The sequence below is a fragment of the Podarcis cretensis genome, assembly GCF_951804945.1.
Source record: "Podarcis cretensis genome assembly, chromosome: 5".
Lineage (NCBI taxonomy): Eukaryota > Metazoa > Chordata > Lepidosauria > Squamata > Lacertidae > Podarcis > Podarcis cretensis.
In genome coordinates, this window is record NC_137174.1 from 10,316,126 (window position 1) to 10,332,134 (window position 16,009).

Below are 16,009 nucleotides of genomic sequence, written 5' to 3' on the forward strand. Positions count from 1 at the left end.
AGCTGAGAGACTATTTACTACAGCATTTTCCCACTTAACCCTCACCAAGTTGCTGTTGGCCTCACTTGAGGAGAAAATGCAACTTCTCAGCATTTTGGCGCTCTCCCCCTAATATAGCTCCCTTCCAGTCTAGTTTTCAGAATAAAGGTAAAGGGACCCCTTACCATTAGGTCCAGTCGTGACCGACTCTGAGGTCGCAGCGCTCATCTCGCTTTATTGGCCGAGGGAGCCGGTGTACAGCTTCCGGGTTATGTGGCCAGCATGACTAAGCCGCTTCTGGCGAACCAGAGCAGCGCTCAGAAACGCTGTTTACCTTCCCGCCGGAGCGGTACCTATTTATCTACTTGCACTTTGACGTGCTTTCAAACTGCTAGGGACCAGGGAGCCAGGGACCGAGCAACGGGAGCTCGAACCGCCGACCTTCTGATCGGCAAGTCTTAGGCTAAGTGGTTTAGACCACAGCGCCACCCGCGTCCCAGTTTTCAGAATACTGAAACTTAAAATCAAGTCTTGATCCATGGGTCACTTCACAAGGTCAATAGTTGCATGGCAGGACCCTGTGACCCCCTGATATAGAAAAATAACCAGGATGCCGGTGGCATTGTGGTCTAAACCACTGAGCCTCTTCGGCTTGCTGATTGGAAGGTCAGCGGTTCAAATTCCCACGACAGAGTGAGCTCCCGTTGCTCTGTCCCAGCTCCTGCCAACCTAGCAGCTTGAAAGCACATCAGTGCAAGTAGATAAATAGGTACCGCTCCAGCGGGAAGGTAAACAGCGTTTCTGTGCGCTCTGGTTTCCATCACGGTGTCTCATTGCGCCAGAAGCAGTTCAGTCATGCTGGCCACATGACCCAGAAAGCTGTCTGTGGACAAACGCCGGCTCCCTCTGCCTAAAAGTGAGATGAGCGCCACAACCCCATAGTCGCCTTTGACTGGACTTAACCGACCAGGGGTCCTTTACCTTTTTCTTTTTTTACATTTAGTTCAAAAACCAGACAGGGCAATGAGTAATGAATGGGTCAAATAGGCCACAACTTTACCGTGGTACCTCAGGTTACATACACTTCAGGTTACATACGCTTCAGGTTACAGACTCCGCTAACCCAGAAATAGTGCTTCAGGTTAAGAACTTTGCTTCAGGATAAGAACAGAAATCGGACTCCGTCGGCGCGGCGGCAGCAGGAGGCCCCATTAGCTAAAGTGATGCTTCAGGTTAAGAACAGTTTCAGGTTAAGAACGGACCTCCAGAACGAAGTAAGTACTTAACCTGAGGTACTACTGATTACAGATGTGAAGGTTTTGCCTAAGGCATTGGGTATACCATTTTAACTCCAGCCCATCTGCTGGGAGTGTATTCTAGGGTCAACCCAACCTTGGGCGGGTCCTATGGCCTACATCAAATAGGGGTACCCCCCCGAAGGGTCCCCATTTGAGGAGTGCTATGGCCCCAGGTCCCGCCTGGTCATCTGGACTGAAGCAGCCCCTCAGGGATTCCTTTATCAGGATACACTTTCCCATGGAGGGGCAGACAAAGGCTACAACCCCCCCTTCATCCAAGACTCAGGCTTACCCAGTGCCTAGCTGCACACAGTTGTGGCGATTGCTATGAGGAAAGAGAAAACCACAGGGCCAGAGCCCATTTGCCAAGTGGAAAAATTCCTGCCCTGCCCTGCCCCCAAAACAGTGGCCAACAATGTCCATAGCAAGGTCAAGCGCCAGCAAATAGCCAGTATTGGAGGGTGGAAGAAGACTGGGCAGGCCTTCTGTTTATGCCCCAGGTGTGGACCCAAGTGAGGCCTGGGGGAGGTCCTGCACAGCAGCAGGCCTTTGATTGGCCAGTTTGCAGGCAAGCTACAATCCGACCAGGCCCCACACCTAGAACCACCACAGGATTGTGTGGGAGGGGGGCAGCACCAGGCCTCAACACCGCCTGCCCAATAGAGGCCAAGCAGACTTGTAGAACCTGCAAATCCACTACTCAGCCTCATGTTGATTCATGCAAATTAGGAACTCTTTGTTGATTTGCCATAGGTGATCTGGTGAGCTTGTGCATCCTATTGCTGTGATTCGCAACGAACGGTTCTTGAGGTTCTCCTTCAGCTTGCCATGTTTTCAAAGGTGGTTCAGATTGAAAGGGTCAATTGATCTTGGTTGCTGGATGGGTGCTGTGACAGGGCCTCTTCTGTGGTGGTGCCCACACTTTGGAAATCTCCCCAAGAGGAGATTGCCAAGAACGTTCTCTTCTTCTGGAAGAAAGCCAGAATTGTTTCACTCGGTGAGGGAAGACTACAAGTTTGTTGGCTGGAATTTTTTGGAAGGATATGACTCTGTTTCTGTCTTTCTGAGTGGACTTTGGCATTTCATATCTCAGCGATGCCTCGAGCAAGGCCAAAATTTGGCAACCTCTCGCCTCCCATTCGGCTCAATTCACTGTGTCATAGTTGTGCCCCCTAAGCTCAGCGCCCATCGCTGTGGAACCGGTCTTAGTGCCCTACATCTGGCTAGGGGTAGTTGGGGCCTGGGGTCAGATTGGCAGAGCATACACTTGGCACAGACCCACGTGTGGAATTTTGGTGGCTGTGGGAGAAAGAGCAAGACTAGGGGGCTGAGAGGGGACAGAAACACTGGGGCTGAAAGTGGGATAAGAAAGAGCAAGGCGAGTGTATGGGGGCAGCAGGGGGGAGAGCCCAGGAAAGCAAACTCTCTTGTTGTGATCTGTGCCAAAGCAACAAAACCCGCCTGCTGCTTCCCCCCCAGTCTCCAGAGGGCTATGTCGGCTGAGTTCCTCTTGCTGAGACCATAATTGCAGCGTCAGTGAGATCAGCAAAAGAAATCTCGAGTAAATTCGGACGGGATTCAGGGACGCCATGCAGAAGGAGTACCGTATTTTTCGCTCTCTAAGACGCACTTTTCCCCTCCTAAAAAGTAAGGGGAAATGTGTGTGTGTCTTATGGAGCGAATGCAGGCTGCGCAGCTTTCGCTGAAGCCAGGAGAGCAAGAGGGATTGGTGCGCACCGATCCCTCTTGCTCTCCTGTCTTCAGGGATAGCCACCCGAAACCACCTGAGCGCAGCAAGAGCGCTCCTGCTGCACTCAGGAGGCTTCGCGTTGCTTTAGCTGAAGCCAGGAGAGCAGGAGGGATCGATTCCTCTTGCTCTCCTGGCTTCGCTTCGCTGGAGAGTCGAGCCGCTGTGCAGCTTTCCCTCGCTGCGCGGCGCCCCTTCAGCAAAGTGGCAGGAGAAACTGAGCCCCTTCCGTTTCTCCTGCCGCTTCGCTGAAGGTGCGCTGCGCAGAGAGGGAGAGAACATTTTTTTCTTGTTCTCCTCTAGAACTAGGTGCGTCTTATGGTCGTGTGCGTCTTATGGAGCGAAAAATACGGTATTTTGAAAAGGTGACTGAGGCGACAGGATAGATGTTTGTAAAATTATGCACAGCATGGAGAAAGCAGACAGAGAAGTTTCTCTCTCTCCGAAGACTAGAACTCATGCATCTTCAGCCGGGCGGGGATGGGGGGCAAAGGTTGAGAGATTTTAGGACAGAGAAAAGAAAGTACACAGCGAATAGTCAAACTCTGGAACTCGCTCCCCCAGAAAGCAGTTTGGTGGGCACCAACTTGGTGTTGGGAGATCCTGTTCCACCTTTTGTTGCAGACATGGGATTGTGGCGTGTCACATGTCTGTTTACTTTCCAGCACAGATTTCTGGGTCCCGTGAGCGGAACTTCCGCTCTGTGTATTGCTTTTGTTTAGACTCTCGCTCTGAGAAGACGGCAAGGAGAGATGACATGTTTCTTTGTCCTGATTTTTGTATAATAAATTCGTAGTTTTAGCATGTATCTACAGCCTCAAGCCTCTTCTGTTGTGCAGTTTACTCTGCTGAGTAAAGTGTGCTCAAATCAGCAGGCTTGAGTCGCTGATTTACGTCGGAGCCAGAGGTCGATGTATCTCCTCAGTGGCGAAAGCTGAGAGGGAGATGATCCAGCTGGCCCATCGACCCCCAGATGCCGACATTTAGATGGCTTAAAGAAAGAATTGAACAAATTAATGGAGGAGAGGGTTGTCAGTGGCTACTAGGACCCCTATTTTCCAAAAGCAGTCACGGATTTACAGAAGCCGTCCCGGTTTCTGATTTGACCCCAGAATGTCCCGCTTTTCCTTAGGATGCTCCTGTTTTCATTGGAGAAATGTCAGAGGGTGTGGAACTTTGCTCTTCCTCCACAGTTGGAGGTATCAATGCTTCTGAATACTAGTTGCAGGAACCTGCCGGACGGGAGAGTGTTGGTCTTGCGATCGAATCCTGCTTGCTGGTTTCCCAGATGGCCGCTGTAGAACAGGATGCTGGCAATGGGACCCGACCCAGCAGATCTTTCTTAAGGTCTTACGTTGGCAGTGCTTCAAGTAGGTTGGCTGTTGCTGTGGGTCTGAAACGAATGACTCTAGACGAATTGCAGCAAATAATTGTCCTGATTGGCTATATATTTCCAATCTCAAGGAGAGGGCCAAATTTAGGTTTGATGAGGCCCTAAGCTACTGAAGGTAACGGGGCCCTTTATATGTCCAGCTGTCCTTTGTCAACAACAAATTGTTGCTGTTTTTTGTGTTGAACATATGCTATATGGTAATTTATAAACCTAATAGGTATCTATAGCCATTTGCACAAGTTGTCATGCAACCAGTCCATGCAGAATGTACGCACCCTACATATAAAGATAAAGGTACCCCTGACCGTTAGGTCCAGTCGCGGATGACACTGGGGTTGCGCGCTCATCTCCCTCTATAGGCCGAGGGAGCTGGTGTTTGTACGCATACAGCTTCCAGGTCTATTTGCACTTTGACATGCTTTCAAACTGCTAGGTGGGCAGGAGCAGGGAACGAGCAATGGGAGCTCACCCCGTCGCAGGGATTCGAACCGCTGATCTTCTGATCAGCAAGCTCTGTGGTTTAGACCATAGCACCACCTGCGTCCCAACCCTACATACAGAAATGAGCAAACCAGTGATATTTTAGGGAGCAGGCTAGCAGGCAGGGTCCATGACTCACATCATAGGTGCCTACACAACACAAAACACTGTTGCTGTATGTAGATTTTATTTTATTTGTTTTTTACCTTATATTTTGGAAATGTACATCCTGTTGTTTTTCCATTAATTTTTTTTTCACCTTATATTTTTTACCTTATATTTTGGAAATGTACATCCTGTTGTTTTTCCATTAATTTTTTTTCAGCCCCCAAACAGGCATAGGCAACATTCAGCCCTCCAGATGTTTTGGCCTACAACTCCCATGATTCCTAGCTAACAGGACCAGTGGTAAGGGATGATGGGAATTGTAGTCCAAAACATCTGGAGGGCCAAAAGTTGCCTGTGCCTTAATTATAACATGGAAGATGCTGGGTGTGGAGAAGACAATGATTGGCAGCCATTATGAACTGGTCACCCCCCCCCCAATAAAAAAAATACATGCATACATATCTGCTACTTTTAGAAATTATATACTGCCTGCGCTCTCTCACTGGGAAATAAAACACAATGAAAAATAGAAAAGTACCACTTTTTTGAATTCTTATTACAGTGGTGCCCCGTAAGACGAACGCCTCGCAAGATGGAAAACCCGCTAGACGAAAGGGTTTTCCGTTTTGGAGGCGCTTCGCAAAACGAATTTCCCTATGGGCTTGCTTCGCAAGACGAAAATGTCTTGCGAGTTCCTGCGGGGTTTTCCCCCTTTTTTCCCCCTTTTCCTAAGCCCTAAGCCGCTGATCTGCTGATAAAACGCTTATCAGCTGATCCGCTAAAAGCCGCTAAACCGCTAATAGCGCTAATCTGCTAAGCTGTCAATGGGCTTGCTTCGCAAGATGAAAAAACCGCTATACGAAGAGCCTCACGGAACGGATTAATTTTGTCTTGCGAGGCACCACTGTATTTGAGTTCTTATTTGAATTCACTTATTTGAAGTGAAGGGACGCAGGTGGCGCTGTGGGTTAAAGCCTCAGCGCCTAGGACTTGCCGATCGAAAGGTCGGCGGTTCGAATCCCTGCGGCGGGGTGCGCTCCCGCTGCTCGGTCCCAGCGCCTGCCAACCTAGCAGTTCGAAAGCACCTCCGGGTGCAAGTAGATAAATAGGGACCGCTTACCAGTGGGAAGGTAAACGGCGTTTCCGTGTGCGGCTCTGGCTCGCCAGAGCAGCGATGTCACGCTGGCCACGTGACCCGGAAGTGTCTCCGGACAGCGCTGGCCCCTGGCCTCTTAAGTGAGATGGGCGCACAACCCCAGAGTCTGTCAAGACTGGCCCGTACGGACAGGGGTACCTTTACCTTTATTTGAATGTCAAATCACAATTTCGCCCCAGTTGCTGGAAAACTGGAATTTGTACCAGGTTTTGGTTGGGACAGGTTTAGATGTCATCTTGGCTGCTAAAGCCAACTGTAAGAAAATGAATTTATCTGTGGCTCAGGTTGTAAGCCCGCATCTGAATGTGATACCACGTGGTCATGAACTTACCCATTTAGCATCGCTTGTACCTGGTATATCTGGAAGAGTCTCTGCTGAGTTTCTGGGAACCGGTTAATGTATTTGCTGAAATGTTTGCGTGGAGAGTAAACGCTTATCTGAACGGTTAGGGGAAAAAACTTAAGGGTTATGATAAATGACAGGAGGAGAAACACAGAATTTGGTGGTTGTTTTTTCCAATTTTTTCATATCATCTTTAGTTTTTATTTAGCAACATTCCTAAATAGAGACATAAAAAAACAGTTCATGGCAAGATTTGGTTTTGGAGCTTAAATTTAATATGCAGTAGGTAAAATGCGCAAGGATACAAGACGATACCGTGAAATGTATGGAACAACAAATACAAACTTTTGTTAACACAACGGGAAACAATATTAGGTTGAGAAGATCGCACATGGGTGAAGGGAAGTAACGGGAACAGGGGGAAGGAGGTATAGGGGAGAATTTGGAAATATATGTAATTTAAGAGGTTAAGAACAAGGAGTTAAAAGGAGATGAATATGAATGAAAAGCAAAATGATGTTCTTGTTTGTATTGTGGTTTATTTGGGTTGTAAAATCCTCTAGTGTAAAGAGTGTACAATTAAAAAAAAAAATTAAAACTTTTTAAAAAATAGTTTGCTATTTAAGAAGCAATTTCTTGAGAAAACAGGATTGGGGTGATATATTCAAAGCAGTAATAGAGAAATGTGGAATTCAGTTAAGCTGAGCAACTGGAAATAATAAAAGGTATTCTCATCCTGTGCTATGTTAATGTCGTCTTACTTCAAATGATATCACAGTATTTTACATCTTGAAAAATTAGCAAAACTATGGATAATGGTCTGAAGGGGAACGTATCTGCTTGCTTAGTAGGGCTCTCCTAAAATAAACATATTTTAAAAATGGTGCTGCTGTTGGCGTATGATATGATGAGCTATGATCTACCAGAGAAGCCATGGACTACCTTGTTGGCTTATAGTCATGAGTTAATAAGTAAAGCATTGTGTTTTTTAATCCATCAATGGAAACTGTGGCAAGTAGATGTATGATGAAATTTTGGGTGGCAAGCGTGCAGAAATCTTGCTTGAAAAAGCTACGGGTGCTGAGGGTTAAAAATAATAATACTTCCTGGGTTAGGAGAAGCAAGGATTTTTATTTTTATTTTAGCTCATCCTTTCCTAACTTTTTTGGAGTTTACAGACTTGTGACTATGGTTGTACTGATTTGGGACTAGAAATAGATTGAGTTTATGGCTCAATGTGAGAACTGTGACTCATGATAGCTTGGTATATTGAAAACTTAAAGCATGGTGTTGATTTCTTTTGGATGCATTCTGACTGAGGGTATGGACTCGGTTACATTAGTCAAACAACAGTGTTTTAAATGTGTTTAAACATGCAACACCAGATGGCGCTGTTGAGCACAAAATTTTTCTATGTGATTTTACATCGCGTTTTTTTCTTTCTTTTGTCATGATTAACATGCCCAACCAAGCTACAGATTTCTAGCATGCCAATACTGCGTTCACAGCTGAGGTGGTCAGTTGAAATACTGGATACATGCAAGGCTTCAAAAGTAACATCTTAATTACCATGCATCACATTAAAATTAGGCCTTAGTGAAGACAGGCTTTCCTGTGGCCTCTGCTTAAAATGTTTATTGCCCAGGCAGCTCCTTCCCCTTTTTGGGGGGAAATTGTCATAAGTTGGTTCATTCTGTAGCTTTCAATACACCTGGATCCTGTCGGTTTCAACCTGCCTTTGATAGGTAACTCGTGATTGTGCTTTTAACAGTCCTTTTCTGGATATGTATAGAAAAACCAAACACTAAAGTCCTATAGAATCTCTCTGTGATTTTTATAAAATCTGTATCATGCAAGACTTGGAGTTCATTTGCAAGACGGCTAGCTTATTTACATCCTTCCTCTGTGAAAAGGGCAAAACAGATATGTGGAATAATAGAATTGTAGAGTCTATATATATATATATATATATATATATATAAAATTGAGGGTAGATCGTTAAAAATACCAGAACAAAGATTTCAGAATGCCAAAATAGCCACATATGTGTTTTCATTATGCCATCTGTTTAAAAAAATCATCAGCATGCAAAAATGAAATTGCAGCTTCCAATGGAACATCTCTTTGGTTTTGCCAGTTTCTGAGGAGCAGGTAAAAAAATAAAATAAAAACAACAGCTCTGTAGGAAAACAAAAAAAATGTTGATGTACTATGAAAACTATAACGTCTCCATTAGTGTCAAGCATATATGAAGCAGGCTATTCCATATGACAAGCTGAGAAACGGGACCAAGACTCAGCGAATGCTGTATGCAATTTAATCCGTCTCATTTTCCCAGCTATTACTATTAGTTTCTGGATTTTCCTGCACTTCCATTCCCTTTGAAACCTACTAGTCAGGTAGGCCACAAACAAGGAAGGCGCCATATCCTCCAGTTATTGAAGATAGGCATCTTGCTCTAGTATTATCTTTAGATAACAGTTTGCTAAGACTTCCCGTGTCCTGGAAAAACAAGCAAAGAAACTGTAAAAGCTCAGTTTATATACGTTTGGCTGCAGCAAGCAGAAGACCAAAACAGGCAAACATCAGGAAATCTCCCACAAATATACAAATGCAAACGCCTAACAAAGCAGTTGGAGTTTGCATAGAAGTAATTAACTCAGTCAGCCTATGACAGCACTCCAGAAAACCACATTTTGCTCTAGTTTTTGAGAGTTGTACTTTCCATGCACAAGTCAGGCCTTGCTTTGCTGTAAATAAAAATTGCCCTTTTCCCTTATGGGGTATCCAAGAGCCCATATAGAGTCCTTACATAGGTTCCCTATTGGTAGGAGAAGATAACAGAGGCCAACCAGAGAATATTGAGAAGCAAAGCAGCTAGTAAGCTTGATCTTTATTAATCTGTTGCAACAGGGTGCTCCCCTCACTCGCAGGAGAGGAGAAAAATGGTGTGCAAGGCCTTATAAAGACTTGAAATTGCCACCCTCAGAAACATCATACATACATCACAGAAGGGGTGTAACCTAAGACCACCCCTCAGATACATCACACCTACATCACAGAAAAGGCGGTCTAAAACAGAAATTTGAATGTTGTTTTTCTCCTGTCGTTTAGGAGGTTACTTGATTGGATTATTATTATTATTGCCAGTCTTTTGTAATGATAAATACTTAGTTCCTGGGCCAGGTCACAGGCTCACACCCTATTCATATCTTAAATGTGCGCTTAAGACACGATTTGTGAGGAAAGAGACAATGGGGAGGTTTCCCACTTTGATCTTGCAGAGAAAACATTTGCTCAGTTTAGGAGTCAAAATGGTTCCAGGTCGGTCTTCCTGTGCTGATCTATGTATGTGCTTGGTTGGTACGCTTATGAACATTACCATATATCTAAGACCATAAAATTCCTATCATAGCTTGTCCTCAGCACACAAACCATAATGATCCAATACCGTACATTGTCTCTCATAAAACACTTCCCGCTTTATAGTTTTTGCACATTATTTGGGGGGGGGGGGTTAAGGTTTTGTGGCCCAGCAGCAGCCTCAGGATGCCGGATGCTGACCCCGTCGCTGTTTTCCCTGCTCAAGCAATCCCAATGAACTACGGACACACAAAGCTTTATTTTTATTTTAGCTTCCATCCTTTTTATTGTTAACACGTGGAAAACCGATCCTGAGAGAGGACCATTTTCAAGCTATGCTCTTTGCTCCGTTAAGGGCATGGACTGGCTGAATTGTGTGGTGAGATGTGGGGGACAATGTATAATGCATCAGTGACCTCGGAGAGTTTTATAAGGTCCAGGGCCTTATAGATTTTGCACCTCTATAATAAAGTCCATCAAATAGCTTGCAAGGAGAGAGAAGAAGCAAGGTTAAACTTCACAGGGGTGTTTCACTCTTTAAGAATGCATTCGTTTGTTTGTGAATATTATTACCTGTAATGTTTGCCTTCTGATTTAGCAGAAATAATATTTAAATGCACGTGCGTTTCTCGTCCCTGTGAATATTATTTCAAAGCCTAGCCTCAAATCTTGGGCTATGACGGTGAGAAGCGCTGGATTACTACGGCACAAGATAGTGAGAAACGGATGACAACTTTTCTTCCTGCCTTTCAAATCTATTCTAAGACAAAAATCAAATCAAATTGTGGAGCGATATCAGAGGGTCATGTTCACTCAGAGCTCTCAAAATATCATTTAGGTTGCAATGCTATCCCCACTTACCTGGGAGCAAGCCTTGTTGATTAATGAGACTTACTTCTGAGTGAACATCAGTATAAGTTTATTAGTTTCTGCAGCAGACCCAGAAGCGCTTAAGAAATATAAGAAATTGCATCATTCGTTAGCTGAGTTCTAAAGCAACTTCTAGGAAAAAGCAAACAAACCTCAAAGCTTAAAAAGAAGTTCAAACTGTGCTGTATGTACATGATAGCCGAAGGAAAACATACCTTGTGGTTTTTGCCATGGTGTACGTGGGAGTTCATAATTTACCGCTTGGTGCCATCTGTATCATCCTGCTAAGGTGTGCTGATCTTCCTTTGCTCTCCTAGATTTCTGATTATTGCAGAAGTATGGTGAGATTGTCCTCACCAGTTTGCAGGACAGGAAAAGACAACTGGTGATGACCAAGTGACTGGTTTCATCCTAGGTTAAGCGAGCGATTAGATGAGGAAAAACAAACAAGGGCACCGGCCGGTCTGCCTAAAAGGACGGCTCGCTTTTGATGCCAGTTTGGCAAGTTAAATTAAAAAACAACAACACCAGATTCATTGTCTCATTACAAATGAGGAACAGGAGCAAATTAATGGAAGGGAGTTCTGTCGTTCATAACAGCTAAATAGAAACAGACGATGAGGGTGTGTTGCGGAGGAGGGCTGTCATCTTACGCTCTTAGCTGAAGATGAGAAAAATCGGAGCATTGCAAACTCCACTGGACAGGAAAATACATTTTCCTGGCCTGCTGGGTCCATCATTGCAGCCCCAAGCCCCCGCTGCATTATGTGAGTAATTCATCAGGCCTTGCTAGAAAAAGGTTGAGGCTCTACTATACCATAGTGAGAAAAAAGCTGCAATATACAGTGATACCTTGGTTCTCAAACTTAATCCGTTCTGGAAGTCCATTCCAAAACCAAGGCGCGCTTTCTCATAGCAAGTAATGCAAAATGGATTAATCCGTTCCAGACTTTTAAAAACAACCCCTAAAACAGCAATTTAACATGAATTTTACTGTCTAACAAGACCATTGAGCCATAAAATGAAAGCAATAATCAATGTACTGTACTATAAAATAAATAAGACAGTATTGTAGATGATCAAAATTAAAATTTTATTTATTTATTACCTGCACTGATGATAGTTGTTATTTGGATGGGGGGCTTTTATCCATTTCCGCAGTCATACAATCAATCAGTAGCTGAACTGGGTTCCACAGGGCCACAAAAACGAATTAACCGAAAAAGCCTCAAAAATGCCAAATAAATAGCAAAAACAAAAGCACCAAACTTAATCTGTTCCGGAAGTCCGCTTGACTTCCGAAATATTCGAAAACCAAGGCGCAGCTTCTGATTGGTGCAGGCGCCCTGGAAACAGTAGCTGACAGCCACATCGGACGTTCGGCTTCCAAAAAACGTTTGACAACTGGAACACTTACTTCTGGGTTTTCAGCGTTTGGGAACCAAGGCGTTTGAGTACCAAGACGTTTGTGAACCAAGGTACCACTGTAGAGGCATTCATAAGATTCTCAGGTGACGAGAGGTACACAGCCAATTTTCTGATTCTTCAGGGTCACAGGTTTTTTTTACACTAGGTATCAAGAACCACTGATGGAGCTCGCAGGAACGCAAGTGCAGAAATGTTAGAGGGAACCTTCTAGAAAACTGCCGCCTCTGCTTGGTTTTTGCTCTCGAGGGCAAACTGTTTCGTATTGACTGTTGCTCTGAGCTCGGAAAGAAATAGGGAAAACATCCGATAAACCCCAGAGATGTGTATTTGAAGAAGCCTTTTGTGTTTTGTTTCCCAGATTCACATGTTGTTCTGTACCTGCAGGTTCTTGCTTCTGGGTGGCCGTGCTGAACGGCAACGTGGTGGGCATCGTAGCCGCGAGGGGCAACGAGGAAGACAACACGGTGGAGCTGCGCCGCATGTCGGTCGACTCCAAATACCGCGGAAAAGGGATCGCCAAAGCTCTGGGTCGGAAGGTGGTTGAGTTTGCCATGGTCAATAACTACTCGTCGATTGTACTGGGAACCACGGCGGTCAAGGTGGCAGCTCACAAGTTGTACGAGTCTTTGGGATTCAAGCATGTGGGTGTCGCCGAAGACTACACACTGCCTGGGATGACACATTCTATTCTAGAGCAAATGTTTTTCCAGCTACGCTTCCACCGCTACTGCCTGCAGCTGCGCGAAGAATAATAATAATAATAATAAAACCCGCCCCGCGTTTATTTCGTTCCTCCCCAAAATCTTTTCTGCCTGTGTTTTGTGGGAGTTTTGCCATTGTTTATTTGCAGGTTGCCTTTTGTTTTGTTTTATTCCCCCCCCACCCCTGTTCCATCATTTCATCCCACCCCTCTTCATTTGCTTTGTACAGATGTACAAACAAAGGCTCCCTTCTTTTTCCCCTGACATGCTTGTAGAGTGACGGTGCTAAATGCAGGAGGTTACGGCGGACTGCTCTAAAGGCGCGTACGTTTGCCCGACAGCCTAGGAGTTCAGGATGAGACCACCCTCTCCCCTCCTGCCCTTTCTCTGCCTTGCCCAGGTTACCTACATAAGCACAGGAACTTTAAACGCATAACAATATAGCTTGTCCGGTGTGTGTCGTAAATAGAATATCCGCTCCCCCCCCGCCCCGCCCCCCGAAATATTAACAAAAGTATAGTAATACTTCATGATACAGCTAAGTGCAGAAATTTTACTTGAATGCATTTTTCAGTATTTCATGGACAGGTATGCATTCGTTTTACCATGACATATTGATTAATAATACTGAAAGAAAAATGTGGAAAAAAAACCCTGCTTGCTATAATGCATGAAAAGGAAGTTTTTGCATGCATACAAACACACAGCACTGCCAAGTTGGCTCTCTGATCTTGCACTTTTTCGATGTACCTCATTCTGTCAACTGTCTGAAAGAATCTTGGTGCATCTGATAACTATGACTTGTTCTTTTATCCTCATTTCCTTCTTAAGCCAGCAAAAAGACTTGAAGTATTTTGAACCCTGAGCCCAGTGTAATATATGTAAATTGTTGAAATATCATCTGCGCTGATGTATATATAACCTGCAGTTCTGTGCCAGACATCTGTATATGCAGTAGAAATCCTTCTGGTTTAATTTTATATTATTATTTTTTGTCACCATGTATAGCTTTGTTTATTATTCTTTGCTTCCTTTATTCAAGCTCTAGCTTTTGCCGACTCGTTTCACAGAGGCAAAATGGAGGCTTCTATTTCTATGGCAACACACCTGTATGCTACTATGTGCACCAAAATCTATGCTTCAGAAAAGCAATATGCAAAAGACAGATAACTCTAAGTGGCAAGTTTGGCTGAAAGCAGCAGGGGAAACAAAAATGCTCCTTCAACCAACTGCTAGTGGCATAAATATAGACAGCCTGCCATTAAAAGTAACTGCTGCTTTTTAAAGATGTCAGATTTGTGAACTGTACAGTACAATGCAAGCGGCAATGCAACACAGATTTGGCATGTGTCTGTAGCGCCCGTCACAAAAAAAACAACAACAACCAAGGTTACAGCTTCTTCTATAACTTACTTTAATAAACAGCAACTTTGCATGACGTATATCTCGACTCGAGGGAAATCAGAATGTTTTAAACTTTAAAATGTGATATATCAGAAATGATAAGTACATTTCTGGTTGCACTGAGTTTGGGTGGGCCAGAAGAGTCTGCTTTTTAAAGGGAAACCCCATTTAACGTATTTCATCGTTTTGTTTTGTTTTTAAACCGCCTCGATAGAAATTAGGTAAAATGTTTGAGGGTACCGTTTCAAAGATGTGATAAGGGAAGAACTCAAAGGAGGAATTGATTCTTTCTAGAACCAGAAATGCTCAAGGGCAAAAAGTAGGTCTCTGCCCATTGACGCAAAGACGGGATATTTTCTGTGTATGCAGAAAAATTGGTAGGGTCAAGATGAGAATGGCTGTTGCCCTCATTATTCCTCCAACCAACATGGAGAAGGCAGCTTCTATTTTCTCCTTATCCAAGAGAGGGTGTGTTTCATGGAAGACAAATGTCACTGATAGGTCTCTACCAGACGACCTTTTTATTCATTTGTTTGCACAAATTCGCAGGGAGGTTAGACGTTGGTGATTTCACGGAGCATTCATTCTAATTTGTGGGGAAGTTGTACAAGATTGCATCAGGCCGTTGGTTATTCCACACTGAATTTCCCCATCACTTTCCGTACTGCAAAAAAAAGTCCAATCTGAGGGGAGGGGAGTTTATTGCGCAAGATCGCCAAATCAACTTTAATTGCACGATCCGAATTCGCAGGTATATGATTGAATCTCGCCCCCAAAATAGTGACATCCTGGAAGCATCCATAGTCCTATTCCTAGCACAGAGCAAGAGGAGCCATTATAACCTCCATGCACACGATAAGATCTCAGCCAAATAAAGTGGTAAGAATAATTCACAAAAGCCAAAATATTTTTATTTTTATTTTTAACTACTTAATGCCTTGTCAGTGTTGGTATTCTTCCTGCCTCAGACATTGCTATACCTAAGAATGGCAGCAACCAACTATGTCCCAGCAATAAAAACAAATTGATTAGTAATATAGATTAAATTTGATTTACAGAATGTACTTATTGGAACTGAGTGTGTGTGGACACGGAATGTATTTTTTAAAAATTTCTATGCTGTACATTTCTCCTGAAGCTAAAATGTGTATCGTGGGAAGGTGTAGAATAGAGGTGTAAAGTGTACAGAAATTGGTATAATATTTTCTAGCTGTTTTCAGTGATTTCATTAAACTGCATAACACAGAATAATATAAAGTATTAGGAAAAAAGTGAAAGAAAATGACTGCTTGTGCCTTTTAATCTTCTTCGCCCCCCCCCCCTCCTGTGTTGTCACTACGCTAAATGATTTCTAGAGAATTAAATCATGCTTTATAGCCCAATTTGAATGAGCGGGGGTGGGGTGGGGGGGTGGGAATGAGAGTGGCCCATAGTTCATAAAGTGAATATTATTTCCAACATCATGTTAGACTAACAGCATGCTCCACATGTCATTCAGGAGAACCCATAAAAAAACACATTAAAGTCTTCAAAGACAAAAGGCCATCGGCGCCACCGTTCATCTCACGGCACTCTTTTTGACGTAGTCTTCATCTGTGGTTTTATTCATTGGCCTGATAGAAAACTGTTAACAATACCAAGCTCAGCTCACCATAACTGGAATGAAGTAGCCATGGGAGCCAGCACCTCTACAAGCAAACATTTACGTCTCAAAGGGCAAAAAGGTTCTCCTAGTGTCT

At 44.0% G+C, this 16,009-nt stretch overlaps 2 protein-coding genes and 1 long non-coding RNA gene across 4 annotated transcripts in view; 2 read left to right on the plus strand and 1 right to left on the minus strand.

Annotated features, from left to right (window-relative positions):
- Positions 1-15,652, plus strand: part of NAT8L (N-acetyltransferase 8 like) — a 57,746-nt gene extending 42,094 nt beyond the window's left edge. Inside the window, exon 3 of the mRNA XM_079975469.1 lies at positions 12,550-15,652. Within this exon, the coding sequence (XP_079831595.1) occupies positions 12,550-12,917 (368 nt within the window). The 3' untranslated portion in view covers positions 12,918-15,652. The remainder of the gene's footprint in view (positions 1-12,549) is intronic.
- The window catches only part of MXD4 (MAX dimerization protein 4), a 227,019-nt gene that overhangs the window by 168,228 nt on the left and 42,782 nt on the right, over positions 1-16,009 (minus strand). The gene's annotated exons all lie outside the window — the stretch shown is intronic.
- Positions 1-16,009, plus strand: part of LOC307215824 — a 129,432-nt gene that overhangs the window by 95,978 nt on the left and 17,445 nt on the right. The gene's annotated exons all lie outside the window — the stretch shown is intronic.